Below are 27,934 nucleotides of genomic sequence, written 5' to 3' on the forward strand. Positions count from 1 at the left end.
AGCAAAAAATGTGAATACAAGTGGTCAAGAAATCTTGACTGGTCAGATTTCTGAAGGCATACATACTACTGCACTGCACTCAGGCACTGCTGTAACACTGTTCTGAGACTCAGATGCTGAGGCTGAAGAAGGACTAGAGGATGTCCTTGGATCAACAGCTCCAGTCTCTAACAGCACACAAGCAACATGGAGCTACAAGGCAGATTTGTAATGAAGTGGTCAATGCGATCAGATGTGGGTTAACATTAGTGCGTATTGTTACGGTCAGACAAACACACAATTTCCGTTTTTCACTTTTGACATAATGTGAATCTGACAATTTCTGAATATGTGTCAGAGCTTTTATCTGTTTTGGAGATACAAAATGTTTGTGTGACAGCAACAAAACCGTCGTAAAGCAAAAACACATTCTTTTACTTACTTTGGCAACGACTGTAGCTGTCCTTGTAATGCTGATCTGGACATTCAGAAACACATTTCCCATGATGCAGTGCATAACCATTGGGGCAGCTCAAGCAGCTGGGGCTGTCCGGGTGACAGGTAGCACAGGATGGGTCACATGCTACAGCACAGACACAAATACAAACAAATGTTAACCAAATATCTTTCAATGCGTTAAGTATTTGTTTCCAATTAAGTATCAGTATCAGTGGTGCAGTCCAGTCTGCAGTAGTGGGTGAGCTGTCTCTAGCTGTGCATTTGTAGATTGTAGTACAGTGAGAAAACCTATTTTACATGGGCCATTAAGATTCTGGGGTGATATTGCCTATGTGACTCGCATTTGTAGATCACCTTAGGCTTTTGTTTTCCAGTTAGTCGCCAGCTGGATGAGGAAAAAGGGAAAGTTTTCCTTTCCATAGCTGTTCAAATTGGGTTTCAGTGTTAAGGTATAGAAAACATATCATGTAAAACCAGTGACTTTTGATGTACAATGTAACACAAACATGGCTTCATGGTTTCAAAATGAACCAATCACTTCAAATCTGAAAAACTAAGCTGAGAAAGAATTCTGTGATGTCTTTCAACCTCAGAAATTGAGGACTAGCAATTCTGTATCTTTGAGTGGAGAGACAAAAATCCTAGGGATTTCCTAGTGGATATACAGCCTTTACCAGCATATCACACACGCTAAACCTTTGGTTTAGCATGTCTAAACAAAGTCCTATGACCAGAAACCAACCACAGATCCGTGCGTCAACATGAGCAGACAAGTGTGACATCCATCAACGCAATGATCAACAGTGGTTAGCCGGAAAGCTGTGTACAAACATGCTAAATTCCCACCCATTCAGGAGGCTGAGCACATCCGTGCTGACATTTAGCTCACAGGTTGACATTTGTGATATTGTTGTCGTACTGGAGTCTTAAGCTTCTCTGCAGACAGTTATATGTGCTTCAGCACAGACGATTACCACTAAGCCGCAGTGGAATTTTGAACCACCAAGCAAGGCGACACGTCTGTCTGGATGTTCTTTGCCATGTGCCTGCATATTTTGTGTTCCTTGTTTTAGAAAGTAATTATGTGGGAAAACATTTGCATATTCATTAACTGCTGTGTGTTGTACAATGACATTTCATTTCCTGAAATTCAACCTGGTTGGTTGATTAGTATGTTAAATTATTTCTAATTAACATTGGAAACAGGCTTACTTGTCATCCAGGAACACTCTGGCTTATTACCTTTACAAAACATACACCAATGTTCAATAAAGCAATTTTGCCACGCAATATAGCTCATGGTGGCCAAACAACAATACACATGAATGTATTGTTGGGATATAACATTATACTATTCAGAAGGCAGTAATTCAGTATCTTTATTCAGTCCCTGTTACATTTAGAAAATGTGGAACTCAGTAAATGGCTTCTTTATGAAAACCTAAATTCTGCTAAAGCATGAGTAGACTGATAAATTAAGGTTGTTGCTAATGATAAATCAGCTATTGTTATTGTTTTTTTAAGGATAAAAAAATGTTTACAGACTACTTATATTCATTTATTTATTTATTTTAGCAGGGAAAATATCAAAAGTGAAACAATATATTTAAGAAAGTATATCTTATTTAGGTGTATATTTATGTATGTGTTATTTATTTGTGTATTTATGCATATGTGTATATGTATATCATAAGTGGAACTATCTATTTGAGTTAAAATTTTAAATAAAGTAAAAAAAAATGATTAGTTAGCTTCAGAGTTAGTCTGAATAATGAGTAAAGCTCACCATAACAGCTGCCTTGACTGACATAGAAGCCCGGGCCACAGTCCGCAACACAAAAACCGCCCTTCAGCAGGTGGGAGGGGTCTGAGCATGACAGACAGTCCTGAGGCCCCGCCCCTCGACAGGTCGAGCAGGAGTCATGGCAACCTGTGTAGAAAGAGGTCAATATTCGGAATCAGAAAGTTAGGAAGTTGACTTCAGGGTGTTACTAACAACACATGGAGCGGAAAAGAAGACTAAGGCACCTACTGACGGATAAAGCTCTACTCCACAGTGTGAGTTAGAGCACATGCCAAAGTGAGCTGGAACAAAAGACGACCTTTCCGTACCCCCTCTACACAAAGTCCTTATTGAACCACACAGTGAGACGTCCCCCAGTTCTAAAGGAAAGTGAGAGCTAGCACCTAAATTAGCCTGGATTTTGCCTCGATAAGGGAATGACCTACAGAGCTGTAGTGCTTAATCACCTCACTACAAGCAGCGATAACAATCACAGCTTAATTACTGCTCTGACGTCAGGGCTTCTACATCGATTTTGAATTGGGGCCAGCTTCTGTAAAGAACGGAAGCTCGAAGGCACTTTAAGGGAAATGTGGATAAGATAAATGGGATTGTCGGAATGGCACAGTAGCTGAGCAATGTTACCAATAGCACAGTCCCGTGTAATTATTGCTAAACAGAGTAAAGACAATTTGTGGCTGTCAAATTTAGACGGTTTTCCCTTTACCACAAATACAGTCGGTCAGCCAACACATGTTGTGTGTCTGAAGTTTGCTACTTTGAATTTGCACTGTAGCAAAGCTAATGAAAAGCTTATGGCCTACCAATTAGCATCGCACTGACTGCATGGCCTCTTTTCCATTGCAGGGCCATATGGTTACTATGGCTCTGTGCCAGTATGGGCCCGTTAGATTGGTTACGGTTTCTTTTTTCTTTGGCTGTGTTGCAAAATCAGGCTAGCTAATAGTTAGGTAATTCACTAAAGTCGTAATTCATCTGTCAGCATCGTGTAATCTGCATGCATAAATCACACTCGTCTCAAACCACGCCAAGGAGGCCCTTTTGTAGATGTAGTATGCCAAATTATGTTGGAATCAATGGGGTTTGATGCTAGTGTGTGACGACTTCGGCATGCAGTTAGCACTAGGCTAACAGATAGATATAGCAGTGATCCTGGCATAAGAGACTATCGTCTACAGTCACAAAATAAGAACATAGTCCAGCTTAGCTGTTAAACATCAACTTTCAATACAGTGCTTTTAGTGTTTTAGTGTTTGCCTCATGAAAGTAATACTAGCTTTCACTAAGCGAGCCAGGGCATGCTAACGCGGGGATACTGGTGTTGGAGAAGCCTAGTGGGGGGCTGTACTAACGGGATAGTAGCGCTGTTGGATGAGCCCGGCAGGCGGTAGCAATGTTGGACACCAGCGTAGTTCACTCATGCCTGCTAAATGTTATGCTACAGTGCATTAAAATGTACTTGTCGCCACACTAATGAACAGTGAACTTGAGGAGTGTACTTAGTAGATAGTCTCCACAGTTGTATGTACTAGATATATAAAGAACCAGGATCTCGTGGCACAAAGATGATGCAGATATGAAGCCAAACAGTGGATTCCTATGTCATTAAGCACTCCCAGCGAACGTTTTTGTGGCCCATGTACGGTTAGCCAACGTTGCTGAGAAAACTGGCTGCAAACTAAGCCTAAGAAACTCAACATGGTTTGAGTCAATTGTGTGATGTTTTCATCTGTTTTTTAAGCTGGTCTTAGATGGTCATTGCAAAGGAGGTTAAGAAGCTAGACATCCAGGCGAAAACATACCCTATACCCTAAGCCAGTTGGTTAAGCTGGTTGATCAGCTTCACTTTCAGTTCTTGACCAATTGAATACAGCCATTGCGAAAAGCTTAAGCTTAACTGTTTTAGCTGGTCTATCAGCATGACCAACTTGACCAAGCTGCTCATGCCAAGCTGGTTTTACTGGTTGACAAGTTCATACTATCAATACGATCATGCTGATCAACCAACTGTCTGAGCAACTGGTCATGCTGGTTGATTAACATGGTCATGCCGATCTTGCTGATCAACCAGCATGGTCATGCTGCTCACGTTGGTCAACCATCTTGGATCTATGCTGCTATGCTGGTTAAGAGCTAAGCTTGTCAACCAGCTTTACCAGCTGGCTAATACCAGCTTTTTCAAGCAGATTTCTTAAAACTACAAAAGTAAGCTTACTCCAACAACTGTATAATGGCTGATCGACTATAAGTTCACACACCAAACACCGTTTAAATCGGGAGTTGCCTAAATGTTTTTTTTTGTGAGGTTTTGCTGAACTATTCCTCTAAATTCCTCACTGAAACTCAAATACTACAAATAGAGGACAGAGAGGATGTATATGTGTGTGACAGTGTGAACAAGGGAGAAAGACAGATAAGCAGAGTGAGCGCAATCATCTGTGACTTCTTCTAGTTCCATTATATGCCCCCTCAGAACTAGTGAGGATGCTACTTCAGACGTTCTGAGAAAAGCTCATGGAGAGCTCCAAAAGTTCATTTTTTGGTTTTCCTTTTTTCTCCCTGTGAAATTTGACATGAGACTTTTCATTCCGAGAACAAATATGAGGAAGCTGTGAGTGGAAATCTTGTTCCATCAAGAGATCACAGCCAACAAGAGGATTACTCGTCCCCTCGCCAGCATCACAGAGCAAGCCATTAGTTTTCTGCTTGGAGCGCAGTGTCACCAGCTAGCTGCTAGCTCCAAAACTACTGCTCCATAAAACACAAACAGTGCTGGCACACTGAGCAAATACACTGTCACAGATGCAGAATGGACTGCCACCACTTTCAGAGTTATAGTGCAATAGGGTTCTGTTTAAATCTGCTAGATCTACGTACCAGGCCATTCATTTTGAAGACTGAGCAATTACTTACTGCTAATCAAATAGAGGCCAGAACAAAGAGCATTGTACTCTTCTGGGAGCCAATCAGTGGATCCCTATGTCATTAAGCACTCCCACCGAACAGTTCTGTGGCCCCAAGTATGGTTAGCCAACCTGGCTGGAAAAAAAAACAGGCCCAGCCTAAGCCTAAGTAACTCAACATGGTTTGAGTCAATTGTGTGAAGATTTCATCAGTTTGCACAATGCTAAACTTTCATTATCTGCAGTAGCTTTGTAGACAATTCTGCAGAAAACATTTCTGCTGCATCCTCAAGGGTAGGTTTGTTCAAATAAATATCACCTGGTTGCTCAAATGGTTCTTTGCTATCTTTGTTTTAGTAGAGGACACTAATCCATAGATAAAATGAACATCAGTTTCATAGACCCTAAAATAGAATCATTTGGGGCTCCACAAGATCACACAGTTAAAAAAGAATTCACAAATGTTTTTGCATAAGTACTATTAACTGAATCATAAATCTAGTGTTTAATAGGTTAAAGGAGCAATCTACCAAATATCAAACTATGTTGGTCAGCCAAGACACCTTTAAGTTTGCTTTTTTAGTTTTTTTGGGCTGTAAAAACAGTAGAAGCACCAGTTTTGAGGCTTTAATTATGCACTTGTGATCCTTCTCATCAATAATAGTAGTTATTTCTTTAAGCAAAAATTCATGCATTCAATTCAAAAGGTCTCACATATACTCCACAAATAAAAAAAACAACCTGAAATTCAACTGAAGCCAAAAGATTTCCTCTCTCTGGCCTGGAGCTTCAGATAAAGAGCATGTGCCTTGGCACAAAGCCAACAGAGGGAGACCCATTACCCGCTCGATGTGGCACCTTCCCTTTCACTCCCGCACCCTGGCACCAATAGAGGGAAGAGTTTACGGTGGCTGGCACAGTGCCAACATATCCCAACAGCCAGCAAACCCGCCCAAAAGAAATGATGAGTAAATGCGCTGGTTGGACTCGGGCAGACTCGGTCTGTTAGCAAATTAGCCACGGCATACGATATCGTGTCTGTCTCCATAACACAGCTAAGCCCTGGGGCATTCTCTGCCCTGAATGGCCAAGTGATGATGTAAAAATACCCGACTGGCAGCCACTAAAATGAGCGGTCATGGCTCGTTGAAGGGAAGATGCTCTGCTTCAAGATAAGAGTGTTGATTTAACTGTCCTGGATATCAGCCCTCCAGGACCAGAACTGAAGAGCCCTGCTTTAGCTGGCTGCAGTTTTTTTTCTATAGGCCACTGAAGGCGTGTCGTCATTTTGTAGTCGGTGTCATGGCTATATTAGGAAGTTGGGTCTGAGCTTGAAAGTCCTCTGTATGACAGGAATGTATGGGACACTGCCACTGTTGTGCCGTATGGAACTCCATATTAAATTCAATACTAAATCCATTCAGTCCTCTGATTTCTGATGTGAGTAACAAGCTGGAATACCAATTTTGCTAAATGCCAGCTAACCACTATATAATGTTTAATTCTATCATTGCCACTCCAGGTCAGAATGCTGCTACAGTACTATGTAATTTTGGTGGAGCTGCATGAGACCTCCCGTAAGAACTGTGAGTCATATATTTTTTTAAAAATCCTGTTATATTACTTTACCATTCTTCGTTTACTTCCACTTGTCAACAAATGAATGTGTAGAGCTGTCAATGAGAGGGAGCTAAAGCGTGATTTGTATTAATGGCAGTGGTGTAAAACTAAATTACACTCCACAACTGCAGGAAGAAACCAGGAGCCATTGCATTCTTACTTTAAGCATTTAAGAAAATTCTGAGAAAGCTATTGGCAAACGAGGCCCATTGTCTTGTTACGCAACCCTACTGCTTTTCAGTTTCAGATGATTTAGATACGACCTGACAATCTCATGAAAAAGTGAAATAAAAGTACAAGACAATCTCATGAAATAAAAGTAAAGCATCTGATCAAGGACAACACAAACAAAAAACTCCAAAGTTATAGTGAATTCTTCCAACCATCACAGTCCACACTCCCATGTAACATTAAGATTTACCACATACCAACAAAGTATTTTTTCCAGCCCAGTAGGATTCAGTCTTACTAAGTTCTCTATAATGGGTTCAATGTGAGCCACAGATTGTGCTCACTCACTCTAAATTAAGGGTAAGAAGTCCAATTTGTGGTCTGAGTTCATTAAAGTGTGAAATGAAATGGTGGGGCGGGGGGCGTAATTGCTTCGGACAGTCTGACACTCCATGGTCACAAACCAGTTAGCACAGGCGCTAACGTGTGATCCCTTCAGAATTGGAAATGGCCACGGTCAGATAGGCTGTCAGACCCAGAATTCCTTCTCGTCAGGCTCCTTGATTTTCGCATGCGTGGAAGAACAGCCCTGCAGGTAAAGCTAATAGGGGTCTGGGGGCTTTTAGGGGCAGAATAAGATTGGATTCTTTACGTTGGGTTTGGAGCTTGTAAACTGTACAAAAAGAAGCAGACTGTATGTTGCCAAGTTGTCTAAAGGATCCTGGGAAGGAACGGGAGATACCATATAACAGAATTTATACAGTAAATAAAGCACTGCACTTTTAGAGGTCACTGTTATCAGCAATAAAATGTGATGAAATTCTGTTAAAAAGGTTATTCATTCTAATGTATTTATTCTACAGTTTGCATTTTTAACCACATTTGTTTGTTAACAGAAAATAATTTATTTTATTATGATTTTAATAAATTGATAAGAATGTTTGTTGTGTGAACTTGACTCTTGTTTTGCAGATCTGAACCTGTTGATGCAGAATGGAAATTCAATAGATGTGTATGTATAAAATGTATTTAAGCCCATGATTCGATTTAAGAAACTAGGGTCATGATTAGACATTCTCAAGATATTTTGAACAAATTGGAGTGAAGAAAAAAAAAGTTTAGGGACTAGTGTTAATTACCATGTAATAATAATAATAATAATAATAATAATAATAATAATAGTATATAATACATAGTAGTAGTAAAAAGTAAGTAGTAAAAAGAAAATCACAGTAAATTCCTAGAAAAACAAACTGTCAGTGGGGTATAAATGGTTGCTGGTAAGGTACCCTAGAGGGTATGTCTTCATACAGTTTGGATACATAACTAGTCCATATGGCTTTGTAGTTGAATTGGCCCCATCTATGCTGTCTGACTCCAGGCTTTATTTTATTTTTTATTTAAAAACAGTTTGGTTCTTAAAAGGTACAGACTGCTCTTTCTCCTTCCAAAGTGAATGTAGTAAACCTTTACACAACACAGTTGTACCCTAAGGACCATGTTGTTTCTTTGAGGGTGCATTTATATAATTTGTACCTTGGGCAATAAAATGTACTTGTACAGTTCTGACGGTGTACTGTGCAAAAGGCACCTAAGATAATTATGTATAAAGCTGCTATCTAAGGATCAAGTGTTTATTTGTTCAAACAAACAATAGAATAATAAGGGAGGGAGGGAACAGAAGACACAATAACATGATCAGCATGTTATATATTTTTCTAAGAAAAGATATTCAACACTCCCAAACCAAACCAACCAAACACCTTCTGTAGTTGTTAAGGAGTGTCTAATAAGGCCGTAACAAGGATTTTGGCCTAGCCCTCCTTCCAGAACTGCTTCATTTAGCTCAGTGACATATGTAGGCCTTTGAGCATGAACTGCACCTTTTAGGTCTTGACACATTTCAGTAGGGTTCATAATACATAGTTTCTCATCCTGTGCCCAGGTCTTGATTCAGCATTCCCAAATCATCACAAAAAAGCTCCACTTTAGATTTATTTGTCCAGACTGATCCAGAACTCTCCAGGATCATCTAGGTAATGAATTCCAGATTTAGCATGTATGTTTTTTTCTTCATTAATAATGATTTTTCCTATTATAGTACAATGGTTTTCTGATGGTTGAGCCATGAACATTTACCTTTAGGAAAAAAAGGTCTGCAGGTCCTTAAAAGCTGTTCTTGAGATCTTTGTCACTGCCTGGATGGATTTAGGTAGATTTTGGTAGTCACTCTTGGGGAGAGTATCTAATGTCCCAAACTCTTTGCATTTTGACAAGGCTGTGAATGTTTAGTGGAGCCTTAGAGCTTTAGAAATGGCACTGTAACCTTTTCACTGTAAAATCTTTTTCCTTACTGATAATTCTTTTTCTGAAATCACTGATTCCAACAGCATCACATGCCATATGTATCTCTATCCTACAAAATGGGAACCACTTTTCTTCAATTCTAGATACTCAGTTTAGTCTTTTAAAATTTTCGTCACCCCTTAATGTATTTTCCAAGTGATATATAGATCCTATAGTCCTATATATGAATACAAGGAATAATATATTTGACTACAGAAGTGCTGTCAGCAGGTTTGGACAGCAGTGTGTGTGTATGTGTATGACGAGACACGTATTCTCCTCACTGCCTTTCTTATCTTCTTCCCTCTAAATGATGACTGTACATGGCAGCTCTTTCACAGCCTGCAGATTTCTTCTTGGCTGTGCTTTAAGCAGTAAAGAAGAAGACAACACTGCATGCAGAATGCTCACCTAAATCCAGACATCAAAGCTCCTAAACCAGTCCATGTGTGCTATAGCCCAGTTCCCACACTTTGATTACTTGACTGAAGTGTGTTGGAAGCAAAGGCAGAACAAAAACATGAGAGAGCTTGATGATTTATAGCTTAATAGTGAGACTTCTGTGGAAAATCTTCTTTCCACAGCTTTCCCCTAAAACCAAATACAGTCTATCAGCCAAGACATGCCTTTTTTCTTTAGCAACAGAGCTATAAGTCTAATGCAGATAACAAGTAATGGAAGCTAAAAGTCCACAAATTAGCAGTGCACAAACGTCATGCATACATCTTCATACATTTGCCTCAAACCACACAAAGTTATCTATAAAAATAGTCACAAATGTCACTTTGATAAAGCAGCAGCTGACCAGACTTTTGTCCCATTTTTGATGAATCAGGCAAATCAGATATTCCCACCCCCCCCTGGGAACCACACACTGATTCAACAGTCCTGATTCAACATAAATCAAAGCTTTTGCAATGGGCCTCATAGTCGCCTGATCTATAGTTCATTGAAAATTTTAAGACAAACCTTAAACAAGCTGATTATGCAGGACGGCACAAGAATATCTCAGAAATAGAGCCTGCTACAAAGAAGAATGTGAGGATTTTTTTCAACTACAAGAACTAAAAGGCTTTTAGCTACCAAAAAGAGTTTGCAAGCTGTGATTTGTACCAAAGGCTGATTTTTACTGTGTAAGGTACCCAAACTTTTGCACAACATTTTATATTGATTTTTTCATATATTTTTATCATATATAGGAAGGACAAAATGTTGTGTCATTAGTATGCACTGGCTCAATAGCATGTCAATTTTGACTGGTTGTTACTGAGGTCAAAAAGACTGCAAAGTTATAAAGTTTGTGAGCTTAGCACCAACATACTGACTATATGAACTAGACTTAAAACAGCACCAAATCTAAATATCACAGTGCTTTATGAATCTGGGCCATAGAAACAGTAAAAATGGATCTACGCTACTGCTGCCCAGAAGCCAGCAACATCGTGATGAAGCACGTTCTTACAGCTTCATTACAACAAGAGGCAGCATGGGTAGGTGCTGTGCCATCTCTGTGTGTGTGTTGGTGTGCATGTTTAAGGGTACTCACTCAGACACTGTGTGTGGTCCTGGTACAGGCCGCTCTCACAGGCGGCCACACACTGTCTGACGCTGAGCAGCAGAGACCCACCACACGCCGTGCACTCAAAACCATTCACACAGGTGAGACAAGATGGCTGGCAGGCTGTGTGAAAGAGAGAGAGAGAGAGAGAGAGACAGAATCATGTTAGGACAAAACATTGGGAGACTGCACAAGAGACTTAATGAGTTTGTGTGTGTGTGTGTGTGTGTGTGTGTGAGGACAAAAATGGCCTGACTATGTAGGAAAACCAAAGAAGAGCATGGCAACAATGCTATTATTAAGCACTGTTAGTGTGCTATACACAAAACATCTGTAAAACTAACGCTGAGACTACCACTAATATAGAGTCATTCTTGATCTGTGTCAACAGTCAGACTATGTATCGCCAGTTGTTCTTTACACTGTGCAGCGATTTATGATGAATAGACCAATCAAAATTTTCTAAAAATGACTTGGAATAACAACTTCTTCCATTGACTTTCATTAAACATAGAGAATGCTTTTCCTTCTCTATAAAGTTGCCACTTTGTACCAACAGACACTATATGGACAAAAGTATTGGGACACTTGATCATTCATTGTTTCTTCTGGAATCAAGAGTATAAAAGGGTGTCATCTAGCTTGGAGTAACTGTCTCTTCAGTCTAGGGAAGTTTTTTTACTAGATTAGATCACCACCCCAATTTCTGTCCCAACTCCCCAGCTAAAATATTGGATAAAGCACCATTCAGCATCCCAGAGAACACAGTTCCACTACTCCACAGCTCAATGTTGGGGGGCTTTTTGCCCCTCCAGCCCACGCCTGGCATTAGGCATGGTGCCAAAAGCTTAATATTTATCTGCCTCAGAGAGTACGTAAAATATCAAGGGTGGATTGTGGATTTAGATGGCACTGGGCAGTTTAGTATTAGAGGTGGGATGTGACCATTTCAAAAAATGAACCAAGATGTTTATTTGACTTTCAATCTGAACACACTCCAGACACTGTACAAAACAGAGTGTGTCTGCCTGTGTATGAGTAATTGAGATTCGAGCAGGTATTAACCCTGCTGTTAGACAGCACAATTAACATTTCATCCTTCCCTCCTGCTGCCAAGCTGAAACCCAAGTCAACATCACAGGGGTGAAGTGGAGGACAAACAGGAAGAAGCTGAATTAAAGAGACAACTCGAAATCAATTTCCATCATCCCTTAAAAACACGAGGCTTCTCTCAGAGCAAATTAGGCGCCTGTGGAGTGATGCTCTATCTATCTGCTTCTCTGTGGCTTCAGAGTGAATCTAAGAGGGGGAAGGAAGGATCCGGGGCACGTTTTAACCTGCCAACACTAACTGGGGCACGAACATCAACCAGCACTAGCGTGTGGTGGGTGATATGAGAATATTTTAGAGTTATCACAATAACTTACGTCACAATAAGCTTTTGTTAGCATGTAGTGAGTACTGTAAGTACGCTGTCAGAACTGCATGTCTTGCTAAGTGCTGTAACGGTCTAGGGTTGACCCAACCGTGCCCTTGTCCTCAAATAAATTTGGGTGGTTGTGCAAGCTTTAGAGAACCCATTCAAATAGATCAAACCTACATACACAGCATAGCTTTTCTTGACTACAGAGCTGGGCTGTCTAATACTGGTTTAGCTCTAACCCTAATTTAAGATCTAATGGTGGTAGATTTCTAGCATTTCTGATTGTTGCAGGCAATCAAAGTAAGGCTGGTTTGTGAAAAACAATGAACATGCCACTGTAGGACAATTCAATTATACTGTAGGACAAAAAAATATAGGACAATTACAATTGAACTAGGCCACACTTTATTATTCTGGTAGTCCCCTATAGCTTATCAATAGACGCATTAACGGGCCAAAAATGTTTTTTTTTTTTAATTTAGGTTTTGGGTTAAAGTTAAAGATTAAGACAAGAGAGATGTATGACCCTTCCTCTTGATTTTAAGGGGACATTAACACAAATTAGTAAAACTGCTAAAGTTCAAGACGTTTCCGGTAGTAATACAAGTGTTTGCTATGATCTGCTCCAAGTTACAGATATCAGCAACTTAATGTGTTACACAAATGTAAATAAATTCACCTAAAATACATTCATCTTAATAAAACAAGAATGTAATGGTTTAGTGTTGGCCTTATCTACAGGAAATCATCAGTTCGATCCTTGGTGATGCCACAGCTAGAGAGCACAATTAGCCTTACTCTCTCTGTGTGGATAGGATGGCCCTCCCTCTCCCCCCATCACTTGTGTGATCATGGTGCGATGGTAGCGTGTCGTCTGTCAGCCGACACGTTCAGCTGTTATTGCATTAGCAGCAGCTCGGAAAGCAGTGATGGGTTACTGTGACTCAGAGAAGGCACATGCCTTCAACTGGCAGTAGTAGGGAACTGGAAATGACTAAATGGGCAAAATTGGGATAAAGATGAAAAAACAGCCATTTATATTTATATTTGCAATTGACTTACGAATTCCAGTACTGCCACCCTGAAGGCTTATGGATGCAATGCGATACTACTGAATACTCACTTGTTGTGTGACAGCGATACCAATAAACTACATCTACACTATGCACCCTAACAGTGTGATGTTTCATATGTAAAAGATATATGCTTTACATTAATAACACACTTTAAACTGAGTTGTGCTGTCTGCAAATGAGATGAGAGAGGCATAAAGAAAAATCAAGAGAAACTTACCCACTTTTAGCTATATAAATTAAAAACTCTTTTCAGAGTACACACTTCTGTACATTTTACAGCACAGTTTCTCTTTGCTTGCTGACACACAGGAACAACAGAACACTGAATGTGGTTTAAACAAAGGTTGTGCCACTTTAAATATGTTATATATATTATTGGTTTCCTGTAAAAGATTATTTCAGCTATTGATAACATTTTATAAAGGTTAATATGTTGTTGGGGATGCAAATTGGCTTGACTCCTAGCCTGCAGTACTCTTACACACCTCTTACTGTAAGCCTTAGATGCTTAAGATACATATACACAAACACACAGATGCACACATGCACATACATTCACAACACACTTGGCCATCTGGGTCCATATAGCTGACACATTGTAAAGCTTCCCTAAGATTCTGCAATAAACTTTTGTCTCTCACAGATTTATGGCACAGGAACCGCTCTTGGCACCCAGTGTTTACAGGTTTTTAAATACCACAACGATAAGACAAGTGCCAGAGATCTGTGTGTGTGCTTTACTGAAAGAAAGGGTAAACTAAAGGTGGAGAGAGAGAGAGAAAAAAAAGAGAAGGTAAGGGTGTAAAGAGGGTAAGGTGAGCCAGGCAGGCAGCAGTGTATGTGAAATAGGAGAAATGGGGGAGGAATGGTAGGTTTTCGTTACAGAAGTTACAAAACGGAATCTTGGGTGTAAGGCCAAATCTCAGGTATTGTATCCCCTTTGGTGTCAATTTTAATTTTTTTCAGTCGTTTAAACCACCTAAACTACATTAAATGTATTGATATAGCATGTTTCACAACAAATTGTCAGAATGAAGCTTTGCAGAGTTCCAGCTCTGAGGCAAGCAAAAATCCCTCAGATCAAGAAAAAGAAACCTTAGAAAGAATTAAGACTCAAAATGAGAACCCATCCTCCTCTTGTCAACACCAAATAGCATAACAGATGACAAAACAGCAGTAGAAACTATCATATTATATGTAGGTCCCCCTTGTGCTGCAAAACAGCTCTGACCCATTGAGGTATGTTCTCTACAAGAGGCTGGGCCTCCATGGATTGCAACAATGAGCCTTGTGAGGCCAAGGCCATATCCGTTCTTGTGGCACTTTTGATAGATATTGACCACTGCATACCATGGACACCCTAGAAGACCTAGCCATCACATTCTGGTTCTTGTCAAAGTCACTCAGATTCTTACGCTTGCTTAAGGACAAGACCCTTAAGAATCTTAGGAGACTCTTTGAGGGGCTTTAAGGAACATTTAAGAAAAGTTTTTTAGAGGAACATATGCAAAGAGGTAAGGTTTATTTCAGTAAGATGAATTCAGAAAGCTCCTCACAGTTGGATATACAAATATCGTACACTACAGATCCTCATAGAAACCTTATCTTAAGTGGGATTTTTGAGGAATCAGATTTCTGACTTCTGCCACTTTTCAAAAGCCTCCAAGTTACAATTGCGCTGGTGGCATTAAAAGGTTGAAAATTTATTTTACTTGTTTAAATCGGTTGCAGCAAGTGCATACAAAGGCTGCACATAGTAAAACAGATCAGCTGTAAAACATTCAATAAAAATGTGAAAGGTCTTTGCTTTTGTTGGATACACTATGTTTTTCCCCCCTTTACTCTGTATTTAACTTGTTTGTTACGTCAGTTATATTCCAATAAATCTCAATTCTAATTTAATGCTCAAAAGGACAGTTTCTGTCACTAGGAAAATAAAAAAACTTACAAAATCTATACCCTCATATTACATATGAGCTTACTGCAACAGTGCCAGTAAAGCATCATTTTATTAAGAGAGAGAAGTAGACTAAACGACACAAGGAGTTAAAGAGAATCAGGGAAAATGCTATGTGGGAGAAATGAAGGAGTAGAGCAGGTTAGCAGTTAGTTTGCTTACCTGCACACACTCTGCCGTGGGGATACAGCCCGGCAGGACAGCTGTGCAGACAGCGGCCCTTCCAGAGAAACGCTCCAGGATCCTTACAGCTATCACACTGATCCGGCGTGGAGGAGCACGTCAAGCAGTCCTCATTACATGAGACCGCTGTGAACACACGCATCAAACAGTCAGTTAAGATATCAGTTACAGGGAATCAGTTTGGCATTGCCTTACATTCATGGAAAGCAAAAGTAGAATAAAGAATAATAAAAGAGTCTAAAATTATTATACACTTTTCCATCTATTACATAACTATTTTAATTATTGTTCTTGTTTATTTATAAGATACAGTTCTAGATCCTATAGTAATTCTAAGTAAGTATATCATTAATATGAGATAATGTTGTAAAACATTAGTCGGATTACGACTCATCTTGTAATTATGAGAAAGTATCTCGTTATTATAAGATCTTATGCCATAAAATTGACTTATTTATGCAGGCTTTTTGTGTGGCTCAAGATATTCGGTTAGGGATAAAGCAATGTTTAAGATGTCCAAACAACATTGAGATTTAAGAGTCCTTTACAATGTTTAAATACTTCTATCTATAATTCGATCTAATCTGCTTAGTGATACTAATTCACATTTCACTGTGACTTTAGTCAAACATTAATTCAATCAGCTGTGCCAGTGCATATGTGGTGGCCTACAAAGCTACCGAGACATTTGTCTAATTATGTATTCTCACAAGCAAATAATGTTCTCTCATAACTACGACATAATTTGCAATTTTACTCCATTTCTCATAATTTCCCATAGGTAGATGATGTTCTGTGTCATATTATACAAGATGTTTTTTTCACCAAACACTATTATTGTTATTTTAAAATAACACACAATCTTGATCTATTGCTTTATTCATAATATGCAATTGTACAACATCTCACAATAAAGAGATACTTCCTCATAAGTAGACATTATAGACATCCTCATTGTAGACATACAGTGGGGAAAAAGTATTTAGTCAGTCACCAATTGTGCAAGTTCTCCCACTTAAAAAGATGAGAGAGGCCTATAATTGACATCATAGGTAGACCTCTACTATGAGAGACAAAACGAGAAAAAGATTCATAAAAATCACATTGTCTGATTTTTAAAGAATTTATTTACAAATAATGGTGGAAAATAAGTATTTGGTGAATAACAAAAGTTCATCTCAATACTTTGTTATATATCCTTTGTTGGCAATGACAGAGCTCAAACGTTTTCTGTAAGTCTTCACAAGGTTGGCACACACTGTTGCTGGTATGTTGGCCCATTCCTCCATGCAGATCTCCTCTAGAGCAGTGATGTTTTGGGGCTGTCGGTGGGCAACACAGACTTTCAACTCCCTCCAAAGGTTTTCTATGGGGTTGAGATCTGGAGACTGGCTAGGCCACTCCAGGACCTTGAAATGCTTCTTACGAAGCCACTCCTTTGTTGCCCTGGCAGTGTGCTTGGGATCATTGTCATGCTGAAAGACCCAGCCACGTTTCATCTTTAATGCCCTTGCTGATGGAAGGAGGTTTGCACTCAAAATCTCACAATACATGGCCCCATTCATTCTTTTAGAGCGTTTCTGTTGTACACAGAACAGTCGTCCTAGTCCCTTTGCAGAAAAACAGCCCCAAGGCATGATGTTGCCACCCCCATGCTTCACAGTTGGTAATGGTGTTCTTTGGATGCAACTCAGCATTCACTCTCCTCCAAACACAACGAGTTGTGTTTGTACCAAACAGTTCTACTTTGGTTTCATCTGACCATAAGACATTCTCCCAATACTCTTCCGGAACATCCAAATGCTCTCCAGCAAACTTCAGATGGGCCCGGATATGTACTGGCTTAAGCAGGGGAACACGTCTGGCACTGCAAGATCTGAGTCCCTGGCAGCGTAGTGTGTTACTGACGGTAGCCTTTGTAACGTTGGTCCCAGCTTTCTGCAGGTCATTCACTAGGTCCCGCCGTGTGGTTCTGGGATTTTTGCTCACCGTTCTTGTGATCATTTTGACCCCACGGGCTGACATCTTGCGTGGAGCCCCTGATCGAGGGAGATTAGCAGTGGTCTTGTAGGTCTCCCATTTTCTGATTACTGCTCCCACAGTAGATTTCTTCACACCAAGCTGCTTGCCTATTGCAGATTCAGTCTTCCCAGCCTGGTGCAGGTCAACAGCTCTTTGGTCTTCACCATAGTGAAGTTTGGAGTGTCTTTTATACTGTTAACGAGTTCAAACAGGTGCCATTAATACAGGTAATGAGTGGAGGACAGAGAAGCCTCTTAAAGGAGAAGTTACAGGTCTGTGACAGCCAGAAATCTTGCTTGTTTGTAGGTGACCACCATTATTTGCAAATAAATTATTTAAAAATCAGACAATGTGATTTTCAGAATTTTTTTTCTCATTTTGTCTCTCATAGTTGAGGTCCACCTATGATGTCAATTACAGGCCTCTCTCATCTTTTTAAGTGGGAGAACTTGCACAATTGGTGACTGACTAAATACTTTTTCCCCACTGTAGATGTTCTTTGCTATAATTACAATATATGTCATTTTGCAATATTTTTCTCATAATTATACAAAGTTCTGTCTTAATTCCAACATAATATGCAATTGTAAAACATTTCATAATAACAAGATATTTTCTCATAAGTGGACTATGTTCTATGATATAATTATGATATATGCAATTTTATTATAAAGAAATACTTTCTAGTAGTATCTCAAGATATTTCACATGCAAGATATTTTGACAGCTATATTACAATATAAACGCAAAAAATAATAAATAAAAAGTTATAAAACTATAAGAAAAACTACAAAAAAGTTTGAGGTGACAAAAATACAGTATGACATATTTAAACAACTTGTTTTTGGCATTAAAACAACCTGTTTCCACATATTTATTACTGATGTTTACTGCGATCAACACCTGCCATCCAAACTGTTGTAAATCTTCACAGAGCACCACAGACTCCGGAGCTAACCACAAATCTGTATGGCACAATTATTTTGGCACCAGTATTAATTACCCCACATCTAATGAGCAGATAAATCTCTTGCTGAGTACATCAGCTGGAGGATTTTGTCTTGGCACAACACGGGTGTGAAGAGTGAGAGAGGTTGTGTGTATGTAAGAGGACGCGAGGATGAAAGTCAGAAGGCATTGGGATGCTGAGTGTGATGCTAAAGGCCGCTCTAATTGGAGCTGGTGGGCAGAGAGGGGGCTGAAAATTTGGAGTCCGTTCATTAGCTATAGCACGCTGGACGGTGTAGAACAGACGCGCAATCAACAGCTGAGGTCTTTCCACATCTGTTCACAAACAGCTTTCATCTTTAATCATGCGGCAACATCATCCAACAAATGACCACCATCGATTCATTAAATATTCTGGTGTCATAATTGGCAAACGATGGCCACATCAAGGTTCACTGTATGCACATTTGTCAGCCATCACGGTTCTGATCTGATCACACGACTGCTGGTAAACATTCTCAGCTCAGCAGTGGCAGTGTTGCTAGAGGTTTTACCCACATCTGAGTGATATGAGAGGTCAACCACCCAAAAACATCCAGCCAAGAACGGCTCCAAGGTCTAGACCAGGGGCCAGCAAATCCAGATTTCATGCTCAAACACATCTAATAACTTGTTAGTTGATTGGCATGTATAATATGTATATACTAGGGCAGGGAAATCACTAAACTGGGCTGGACACCAGCTCTTCAGGACCAGAAGTGATGGTCTTCCCAACCATGATCCTAGTGGAACTCCTGTCCTGCACATTCTAGGGGTTTCCAGCTTTAACAAACCATGTTCAACACAGGAAGGGCTGGTTAATTCACGGATTAGCTGGATCAGGCAAGTTGGGAGCAGGGTAAACACTAAAATTGGGAAGGGCAGGGGGTTCTCCAGGACCAGGCCTGGGATTCATTGGTCTATAAGTTGGGTAACAACAAACAACAAACTGTGCTTAAAAGCACGTGAGCTACAGTTGCCAATTGTACAAAGGTGGAGCTGCAATGCAGATGTTTCCAGTAAAATGGCCAGAGAGTAAATTACTAGCAAGGCATTATCAGAAGCATTAGCCTTCTTGACTTGTACACTAAACTATGTAGTGCTGTGACGAACCACCATTTTAGAACTGAAGAACCACTCATAAAAAAACACACTTTAGCATTCGGAATCCTACAGCTACATCAAAAGCCTTTGTTAAGAATCTTAACAGCACACACATACACACTCCCACACTTGAAGTTCCCTCACGAAAAGACGTGAGGAAGGTAAACAGTTGTGTAAATCCACAGCTACGGCCTCGTCCTTCACTGAATCGATTTAGCCTGAAGCCCAGCGGGCTAACTGGCGCAATCGACACGCAAGCCGCTAAACATTGCATGTGATTAATAGTTCTGATAGCTAATGCAGAGAGAGAAAAAGATAGCGTTTTCTCGAGGAACTCTCCCGGGAAGTGAAAATCCAATTATCTTCACACAATCGAGCGTGAGGTTCATCTCGCCTGCTGTTGTTTTGTTCCCGCCTTTCCTAGCTTTTGCAGCCAATTAGCATATGGTCGTACATGTGCAAACGCTCAGGATATTTGTGCATTCAGACAAGTGACTATAGTCAATAGACACACTCACTTATACTGTAACCCAGTGTAACATGCTGTACCACAGAGTAATACACTGTAGCCCAATGCATTAAAGTAATGTATTATATAATGTAACAAAGTTGTAGATATTGTGACATAGTGTAACATTGTAACAGTGTAACACTTTCTATACCATGTTGCAACATACTGTAATACTGTAACAGAACAGCATAGCATTTGGTAATCCATTGCAACAGGCTGTAATCCAGTGCTACAGACTGTAACCCAGTAAAATGTACTATACCACTGTGCAACAGACTCTAACCCAGTACAACATACTATACCGCTGTGCAACATACTGTAACCCTGTGCAATGTACTATACTACTGTGCAACATTCTGTAACCCTGTGCAACGTACTACACCACTGTGTAAGATATCGTATCCCAGTACAGTGCACTACACCACTGTGCAACTGACTGTAACCCTGTTCAACTGACTGTAACCCTGTGCAACAGACTGTAACCCTGTGCAATGTACTATACCATTGTGCAACAGACTGTAACCCTGTGCAACAGACTGTTACCCAATACAACATACTATCCTACTGTGCAACAGACTCTTACCCAGTACAACATACTATACCACTATACAACATACTGTAACCCTGTGCAACAGACTGTAACCCTGTGAAACGTACTATACCGCTGTGCAACATACTGTAACCCTGTGCAATGTACTATACTACTGTGCAACATTCTGTAACCCTGTGCAACGTACTACACCACTGTGCAAGATATCGTATTCCAGTACAGTGCACTACACCACTGTGCAACTGACTGTAACCCTGTTCAACTGACTGTAACCCTGTGCAACAGACTGTAACCCTGTGCAACAGACTGTTACCCAATACAACATACTATACCACTATACAACATACTGTAACCCTGTGCAACAGACTGTAACCCTGTGAAACGTACTATACCACTGTGCAAGATACTGTAACCCAGTACAATGGGCTAATGCTAGTTAGCTACATCAACAGTCAGGAGAAGTTTTATTTAGATATTTTAAATCTTTTATAAAATAAGTCAAAACACAAGAAAGAGAGGGAAAAAGAGAGAGAGAGAGAGAGAGAGAGAGAGAGAGAGAGAGAGAGAGAGGGAGAAAGAAAGCAAAAGAGAGAGAGAATTAATAATGATTTAAATCAAAGTCTGCTTGCGCAACATGTGTAAAGATTCCATAAAGAGTTGATCGGTGATCTTAGACTGATCCCTGGATAAGGAAGTCAAATCCTATTCAGTCATTGACCTTTCAGTAATCCAGCAGGCTTCTCTGCTTCCCAAAACTCTTTTTCAGCCATTTAAGCCAACACAGCTGAGTCTTTCCATCTGAATTATGAAAAAGCCCTCATTTAACCGCACTACAGTACAGACTGTTTGTTAAGAGAACAAGTGAAGACGGTGCTAACCGCACAGCATTTCTATTCATTCCCAGAGAAAGAAAGAGAGAGAGAGAGAGAGAGAGAGAGAGAGATAATGGCTACTTCTATGCGAGACATATAACTCTACTGCTGTAAAATTTGTATCAAGGTGCCACCACCTGAAAGACCCTCCACAATACTGGCTGCCACTTCCCCATCATGGAGAGAATGTATCTCATTGGTTTTCTATCTATAGCACTTATTATTACACACACACATGTCCTGCAGGTCTCACCTGGGTGGCATTCAGGGCAGCACTCTCCGTGACGAGGCACAGCAAGGGTGCCGGCGGGGCAGGTGGGGCAGGAGCGCTGATAGCAGGTCACATGACCATCCCTACACTGACACTCCCGACATGGACCCTCACTCACACTCTCCAGGTTCTGGAACACACACAGTCTCATTGCATATCACACAGTCCCATGATTATCAGAATCTGCTTCACAACCACCTAAAGTAAAGTTATGTTGTGTTTTTACAGTGTTTATACAGGTGTGTGACTTTAGCACTCTACTGCATGTGTCACTGACGTTTAGCAGCTGTTTTGGGTAAGTTTAAAGGAATGTTGTTGTAAAAAAAAAAAAAAAAAGTAAATTTGATCTGACACCACTCATCGAGTGGTGAAGTGGAATGAGGAGCTGAGGAGTGAGAAAGTTCAGGTGATGTCATGAACAACTCGTATCATAAACATAAGATCAGGCTATAGATGTAATTTTAGCAGTAAGTTTCAACTGCCAGTGTATTGAAATGCTGCTCTCCACAAAAAAAATGAGCTGCAAAAATGCTAATTTGTATTAGCAGCATTCTCAAAAGCTAAGCTAAGGCAGTGTATACATGAAGATTCCTTCTACTTACAGTAAGCCGTCCGAAACTCTTCACACTGGTTTTTGTCCCCTGAAGAAAAAAAAGAACAGTCATGGTTTTGGGTCAGCAGCAGAGATTCATGCTCTTGCTCGCCTGAGTCCTACTTCTCCACATATGACCAATTAATTTGTGCTCCATACCTCCTTCTGTGGGTGGGTGTACACACACGAGCTGACTGCAGGCTTACACTCTGGGCAGCATTTTCCACTTAAATACACCAGGTCTTCTCCCTGGCCAAAAAAATAAATAAATAATCAAGTCATTTCAGTTCTGTTTAAAGTGACTGGGAAGTGACTGAGCGGATTCGCAAAGTACCAGACAACTCGAATTACAGTAAGAGTGCCTTGTGTGACCTATGATGTTACTTTGTTGGAGGCTCGCGGGTGGTGCTTTGCATTCAGGAGAAAGTCACCACCCTCAGTGTCTTCCGTGTGACCCTGCTTGATTGCCTCAGCTATCATCTTTTTCAGGAGAGAGACAGGATCTCATTAAAGTTGGAAACTGTGGGGTAATAGCTTTCGTTCTTGCTCTCGCTCAAACGTTAGCCATCTGGAAAGCTGATGATTTGTCGTTCAAACTTGTGGCTGACAGGTATCAGACGTGGCACAGGCAAATCTGAACAGAAAAGCAGCCAGTTTAACAGTTTTTTGAGACTTTATATTTTGGGTTTGTTTCGACTGAATCATTTACAAGCATCAAGCAACTTAAATGCATTGCCGTCCTATGACTGAATCATTCATACAATCACTAAGCACTTTATTAGGAACATTATACTAACGTCGGGTAGGGCCTCAACTTTGCTCTGAAAATAGCCTTGTTCTTCATGGCATGGATGCCAGAAGATTTTGGAAACATTCCTATAAGATTCTGCTCGGTGTTCACAGATCCGGTGACTGGCAAGAACATTAAAGACCACTGAGGAACACTGAACTTATTGTCATGTTTGAGAAACCCCTTTTGAGATGGCCTATGCTTTGTAACCTGGTGTATGATCGTGCTGGTAGTAGCCATTGTGGTCATAAGGGGTTGCACGTGGTCAGCAACAAAACTCAAATAGGTTGTGTTGGGCATTAACGACTCAAAGTGTGCCAAGAAAACCTTCCCCACACCCTTACCACCAACTGATCGGATATCAGAGGGGAAAATAGAATGAATCTGATCCAATCCCACAACAAATCTAGCCTGAAGCAGCACATATTTGCACTGTGGGATGTGATGATGTTAGTTGTGTGTTTGCTTAGAGTCTTGTAAGCAACTAAAATGGACACCAGGTTTAAAACATGGCCGGTGAGGAGGTGGGGGGGGGGGGGGGGGGATTTTAACATGTGGTCACTTTGGTGTAGTCAGAACTGCTCTTGTTTCAAATAACTATCCCTAATACCCTAAAAACCAAAGTGTTTAAGGTAGCTGTTTCTTCAGTTCAATAAAATTGAGAAATGGCAGTTAACAGGAACGGAAGAGGTCAGAATGTCTTGTAGGATTGCTAGAAAGTCAAAGCAGACTCTGGAATGGTGGTGCACTGTTCTACTGAGCTGTGACACCTGCACAAATATGACCTTCATGGAATTATCATCAGATGAAATCGGTCCTGTGTCCTAACCACAAAAAAAGATAAGTGGGTTAGATGCAAGCCAATATCTTGCTGTTTAAGCTATATTAAATACAATAGGGGATGGGAAAGGATGGTAGTTGTACAGAAAGGACGCCCACATGGGACTGCAATTGGCACAACTGCTATTTGACCCTGAATCTTACTGACAGGAAGCACCTCAGTTGCACTTTGACAGCAAACAGCTGCTATACCAATATCACAAGCAAAAAGTCATTCAGGGTCAATCTTTCAAATTTCACCACTTTTAACAGCTTATGAACGATTCGCAGCTCCTCTGACCTTTGGAATCATCTTCTACTCGCACAGAAGGTTCTTTTTAATCCATAATACTCTCCTTGAAAAAAAAACTAGTGTTGAGAGGTGTAAACCAAACGTGCATTGATTTTAAAGCGTTAGAAATCTTTATAATACATTTTAAAGGCACTGATGCATGATTACAACCCTACCAGTGCTCATTCAAAGCTACATCCCCCCTCCCCCCCCCAAAAAAAGTGTAAATATGTGCTCTTTTTTCGGCACTTTGTAAGATAGCCTATAGCCTAAAATTATCTGAGGCCCCTCTGCAGTGCTGGTAAATGATGTCTTATAATGATCTAATGTGTGTTTGGCAGCAGTGTTGAAAACTAGTGAAATTTGGCTCTCTTACCCGTGGGCACTCCAGCTTGGCACATTCGGCGCTCTGGCACAGCACCTGGCCGCGCTCGCACGTGCAGAACTCGCAGCCTGTGCCGTTCCACATGTCGCCATGGTAGCGCACGGCATCCTCGTACAGGCAGCTGCCTTTGCTAAACGCACACTCCTCACAGCACTGACCAGGCCGCTTCACTTTCATCTGACCCTGGCGGAAGCACATAAGAAATGACACAAAGTAAACAACAGAGGTGCTGAATAAGTTGGTCTTATTAAGCTTTATGACAGCTTTATGAAAATTACTATATTAAAAGGCATAGGAAAAAGGTAGTGATTAGTCATGAATATATTTTTTTGCTATGCACACAAATAGGCTTTAAATAGCAACTGTTCATAGCAATTGTTATAAGTGCTGGCGCCAGCATCAGAAAGTCATAGGTGCAATCCCCCAGTGATGCCACACCAAATTTTCCGGGAGTCCTAGACAGCATGGCCCTCCCTCTCCCCCCAGCACTCAGCGTAGTGTTAGCCAATGTCAGAGTCTGTTTGCTAATGTAACAGAACTAGAAGTTAGTGTTCTACTTCAAGCGTGTTCAACTGTTCAATATAGATGCATTAGCAGCAGTTCGAAAGATGCAGTGGAGCATCATGTGACACTGAGAAAGAACCTACTGTCCTTCACCCCCCAAGCACTGATAGCATTGTGTGATAGTGCTCACCAATTACTACAATTGTGGAGAAAAGTTATTTCTCAACCTACCTACAGATATTATCAGCTTTCATATTGTGAATCATGTCAATTTAAGGCATGCTCCACTCATACATGCTTAGATTGACCAAGATTCATGGGACTGGATCGGAACATTGCTAAACACTGGGTTTATAGTTTACAATGCTATGCTACCAAGCTGGACTACATTGCGGTAACTAGTCTAAATAAGTCTAGTATGCAACAGGTGTTTGAGTTTGAAGACCCTTTACATCTGCCCTTTCCACTCAAACATCTCTATAACAAACATAGCTCTTTGTGGTAAAAAGTGGTTTGTTTACGGCATCCCTCAAAGAACCATTCGTGGCACCTTTTTTATAGGAGTGTAGATAAGCTATAACTGCACGGCAGCAACGTGGAGCAACAAAGGTGTTTCTAATGAAGTGGCGAGTGTGCACATTCAAAATAGTGTTTTAAAATGGTTGTATTATGAACTTTTTTTCATGAGGTTGAAGCAATTCATTTTAAATGAGTCTAAATGAAAAAAAATATGCATATGCATTTCCCTTAAACGGTATACGTGAATTAATGCATTAGACAAAACTACAGTAGAGTAGTAGTGCAGCATATTCATAGATCACAGAAAGTGGATCTGGCGCACTTATGAAGTTCCCTGCAGCAAAATGTCCCTTTAAAACTCCCTTTCTTTAAATGGTTTGTAAGAACAGTGTTCACAATCATAAATATCACTGTTATACTGAAGGAGGCCACATCCAGCCACTGACTACATTCTAGCTCTATGTTTTATTTATTACAGTGTGGGATATAAAGTATCATCACGAACCTTGTCGCAGTGGAGAGGGGCACAATTCTCGGCGTGACACCGAGACTGTCCACGGTCACACACACAGGTGGTACAGCTGTTTTTCTGCCACTGCTGACCATTCTGGGAACACACGAAACACAGTTACAGGGTTAAGAGTTCATCAGAGACCCCTGCGGCAGGACTGGGGATAAGATTAGTAGGGGCTGATTTCATTCTGCTGGAGTTCATTCTGCCCAGAACAACCATGAACACGGCATCAGACTAAGGACAGGCTACAGTGCACACTCCTAAAAATAAAGGTGCTGCAAAGGGCTCTGTGAGCGATGCGATAGAAGAAGCACTTTTGGTTCCATAAAGAACCATGTTTGTATAGAGATGTGCGAATATGAGGAACTTGTTCAAGGTCTGAAGATCCTTTGCTTGATGTACAGGTTCTTCACACTCACACATCGCTATTACAACGGTGGTTGGAAACAAAAGTGTTTCTACTATGGCACTGCTTTAAGGACCCACTGTAGACACTATAGTTTTTAAAAGGGTATCCTCAAAAGGTCCCCACATTCATTAAATTGCAGTAATTAAATAAAACTCAAAACAACAAAATAAACTAATATAAAAATGATTTCAAATGCTAGTCTCAAAAGTCTATAGAAAGCACCAAACATAAAATACTAAATAAATAAAAAAAAAACATATATACAAATCTACAGTTTGCAAGGCTAAAAATAGAGAAGGAGACAGTTCACTAGTTCAAATATGAATTTGTGCAGTTATGTGAATATGTGAATGTTTAGACTTTCCCCTATGTGAACTATTTAAGCCAAACACCCATTCCCCAGTGTATAAAGCCTTGGCATTTTAGGCATCGACTCCAAAAGACCTCTGAAGGCATCCAGTAGTATCTAGCAGTCGTGTAAGTTGTAAGATAGGGCTTCCATGGATCACATCAATGAGCACTGGAAGCCCAGGTCGGTACTCTGTGACACTGCATGGATTTGTGCAGTTCCACCAGCAGCTTTCCTGACTTACTTTAACAAAGGGCTGTTTAGATAAACTAGGTATTGGACTAGTATTAACTATAAACACAGGCCTTTCTCCAGCAGAGCTTTAGAAGTGGTTAAAGTTACACACTTTCTCAAACCTCGCTTATCCATTACTCCTTTCTTCCCCTCCATCTCCCTGGTGCTGCTTGGTGGATCTTTTGATCATCCAAGCTCGTGTTTTTTTCAAAATGTGATGCTAGATAAGGTCCATTGAGGAACACATCTCTCTATTTTAGCTTTTTTATCCCTCTGATTAGACCTTTACATCTGACGAGTTGAACTAGCTCATTATACAAGCGCTGTTCAGTCACTTGTAGTCTAGTCCCCAACTCCAAAAAACCTGACCCAGCTCACGTAGGCCGATGAGGTCAGGTGTGCCGGATTAAAGAGAAAGAGAGAAGAACATGAACACGACTAATAAGGCTGGGATTTAATTGCTAGTTAAATCTGTTCATGGCTACATGTTTATGCTAACAGAAAGAGAGTTTCTGAACACTCTAACCTTTGAACCGTTAAGTATTGTAACTATTAACACAGGTTTTGGTGAGAAATCAAAAATTAAGGAAACATTTTTCCTTAATTCCATATGTAGCCAATGAGCGAAAACATGCTTTGTGTTTGTAGTTTGCTTCTGTATGTTACAACTGGAGGTTTAAGGCTAATGGAACTAACAAGTAAGTAGCCTGTTAAACTCCATGATTATATAA

The 27,934-nt window shown here is 40.4% G+C and overlaps 1 protein-coding gene across 1 annotated transcript in view; it reads right to left on the bottom strand.

Annotated features, from left to right (window-relative positions):
- The window catches only part of fras1 (Fraser extracellular matrix complex subunit 1), a 171,636-nt gene that overhangs the window by 85,062 nt on the left and 58,640 nt on the right, over positions 1-27,934 (bottom strand). Inside the window, exons 8-16 of the mRNA XM_072664529.1 lie at positions 26,203-26,304; positions 24,666-24,857; positions 22,548-22,637; positions 22,399-22,437; positions 21,779-21,926; positions 15,459-15,605; positions 10,829-10,963; positions 2,225-2,368; positions 422-562 (exon numbers count right to left, since the gene is read on the bottom strand). Of these exons, the coding sequence (XP_072520630.1) occupies positions 422-562; positions 2,225-2,368; positions 10,829-10,963; positions 15,459-15,605; positions 21,779-21,926; positions 22,399-22,437; positions 22,548-22,637; positions 24,666-24,857; positions 26,203-26,304 (1,138 nt within the window). The remainder of the gene's footprint in view (positions 1-421; positions 563-2,224; positions 2,369-10,828; positions 10,964-15,458; positions 15,606-21,778; positions 21,927-22,398; positions 22,438-22,547; positions 22,638-24,665; positions 24,858-26,202; positions 26,305-27,934) is intronic.

Source organism: Salminus brasiliensis, chromosome 20, assembly GCF_030463535.1.
Source record: "Salminus brasiliensis chromosome 20, fSalBra1.hap2, whole genome shotgun sequence".
Taxonomy (NCBI): domain Eukaryota; kingdom Metazoa; phylum Chordata; class Actinopteri; order Characiformes; family Bryconidae; genus Salminus; species Salminus brasiliensis.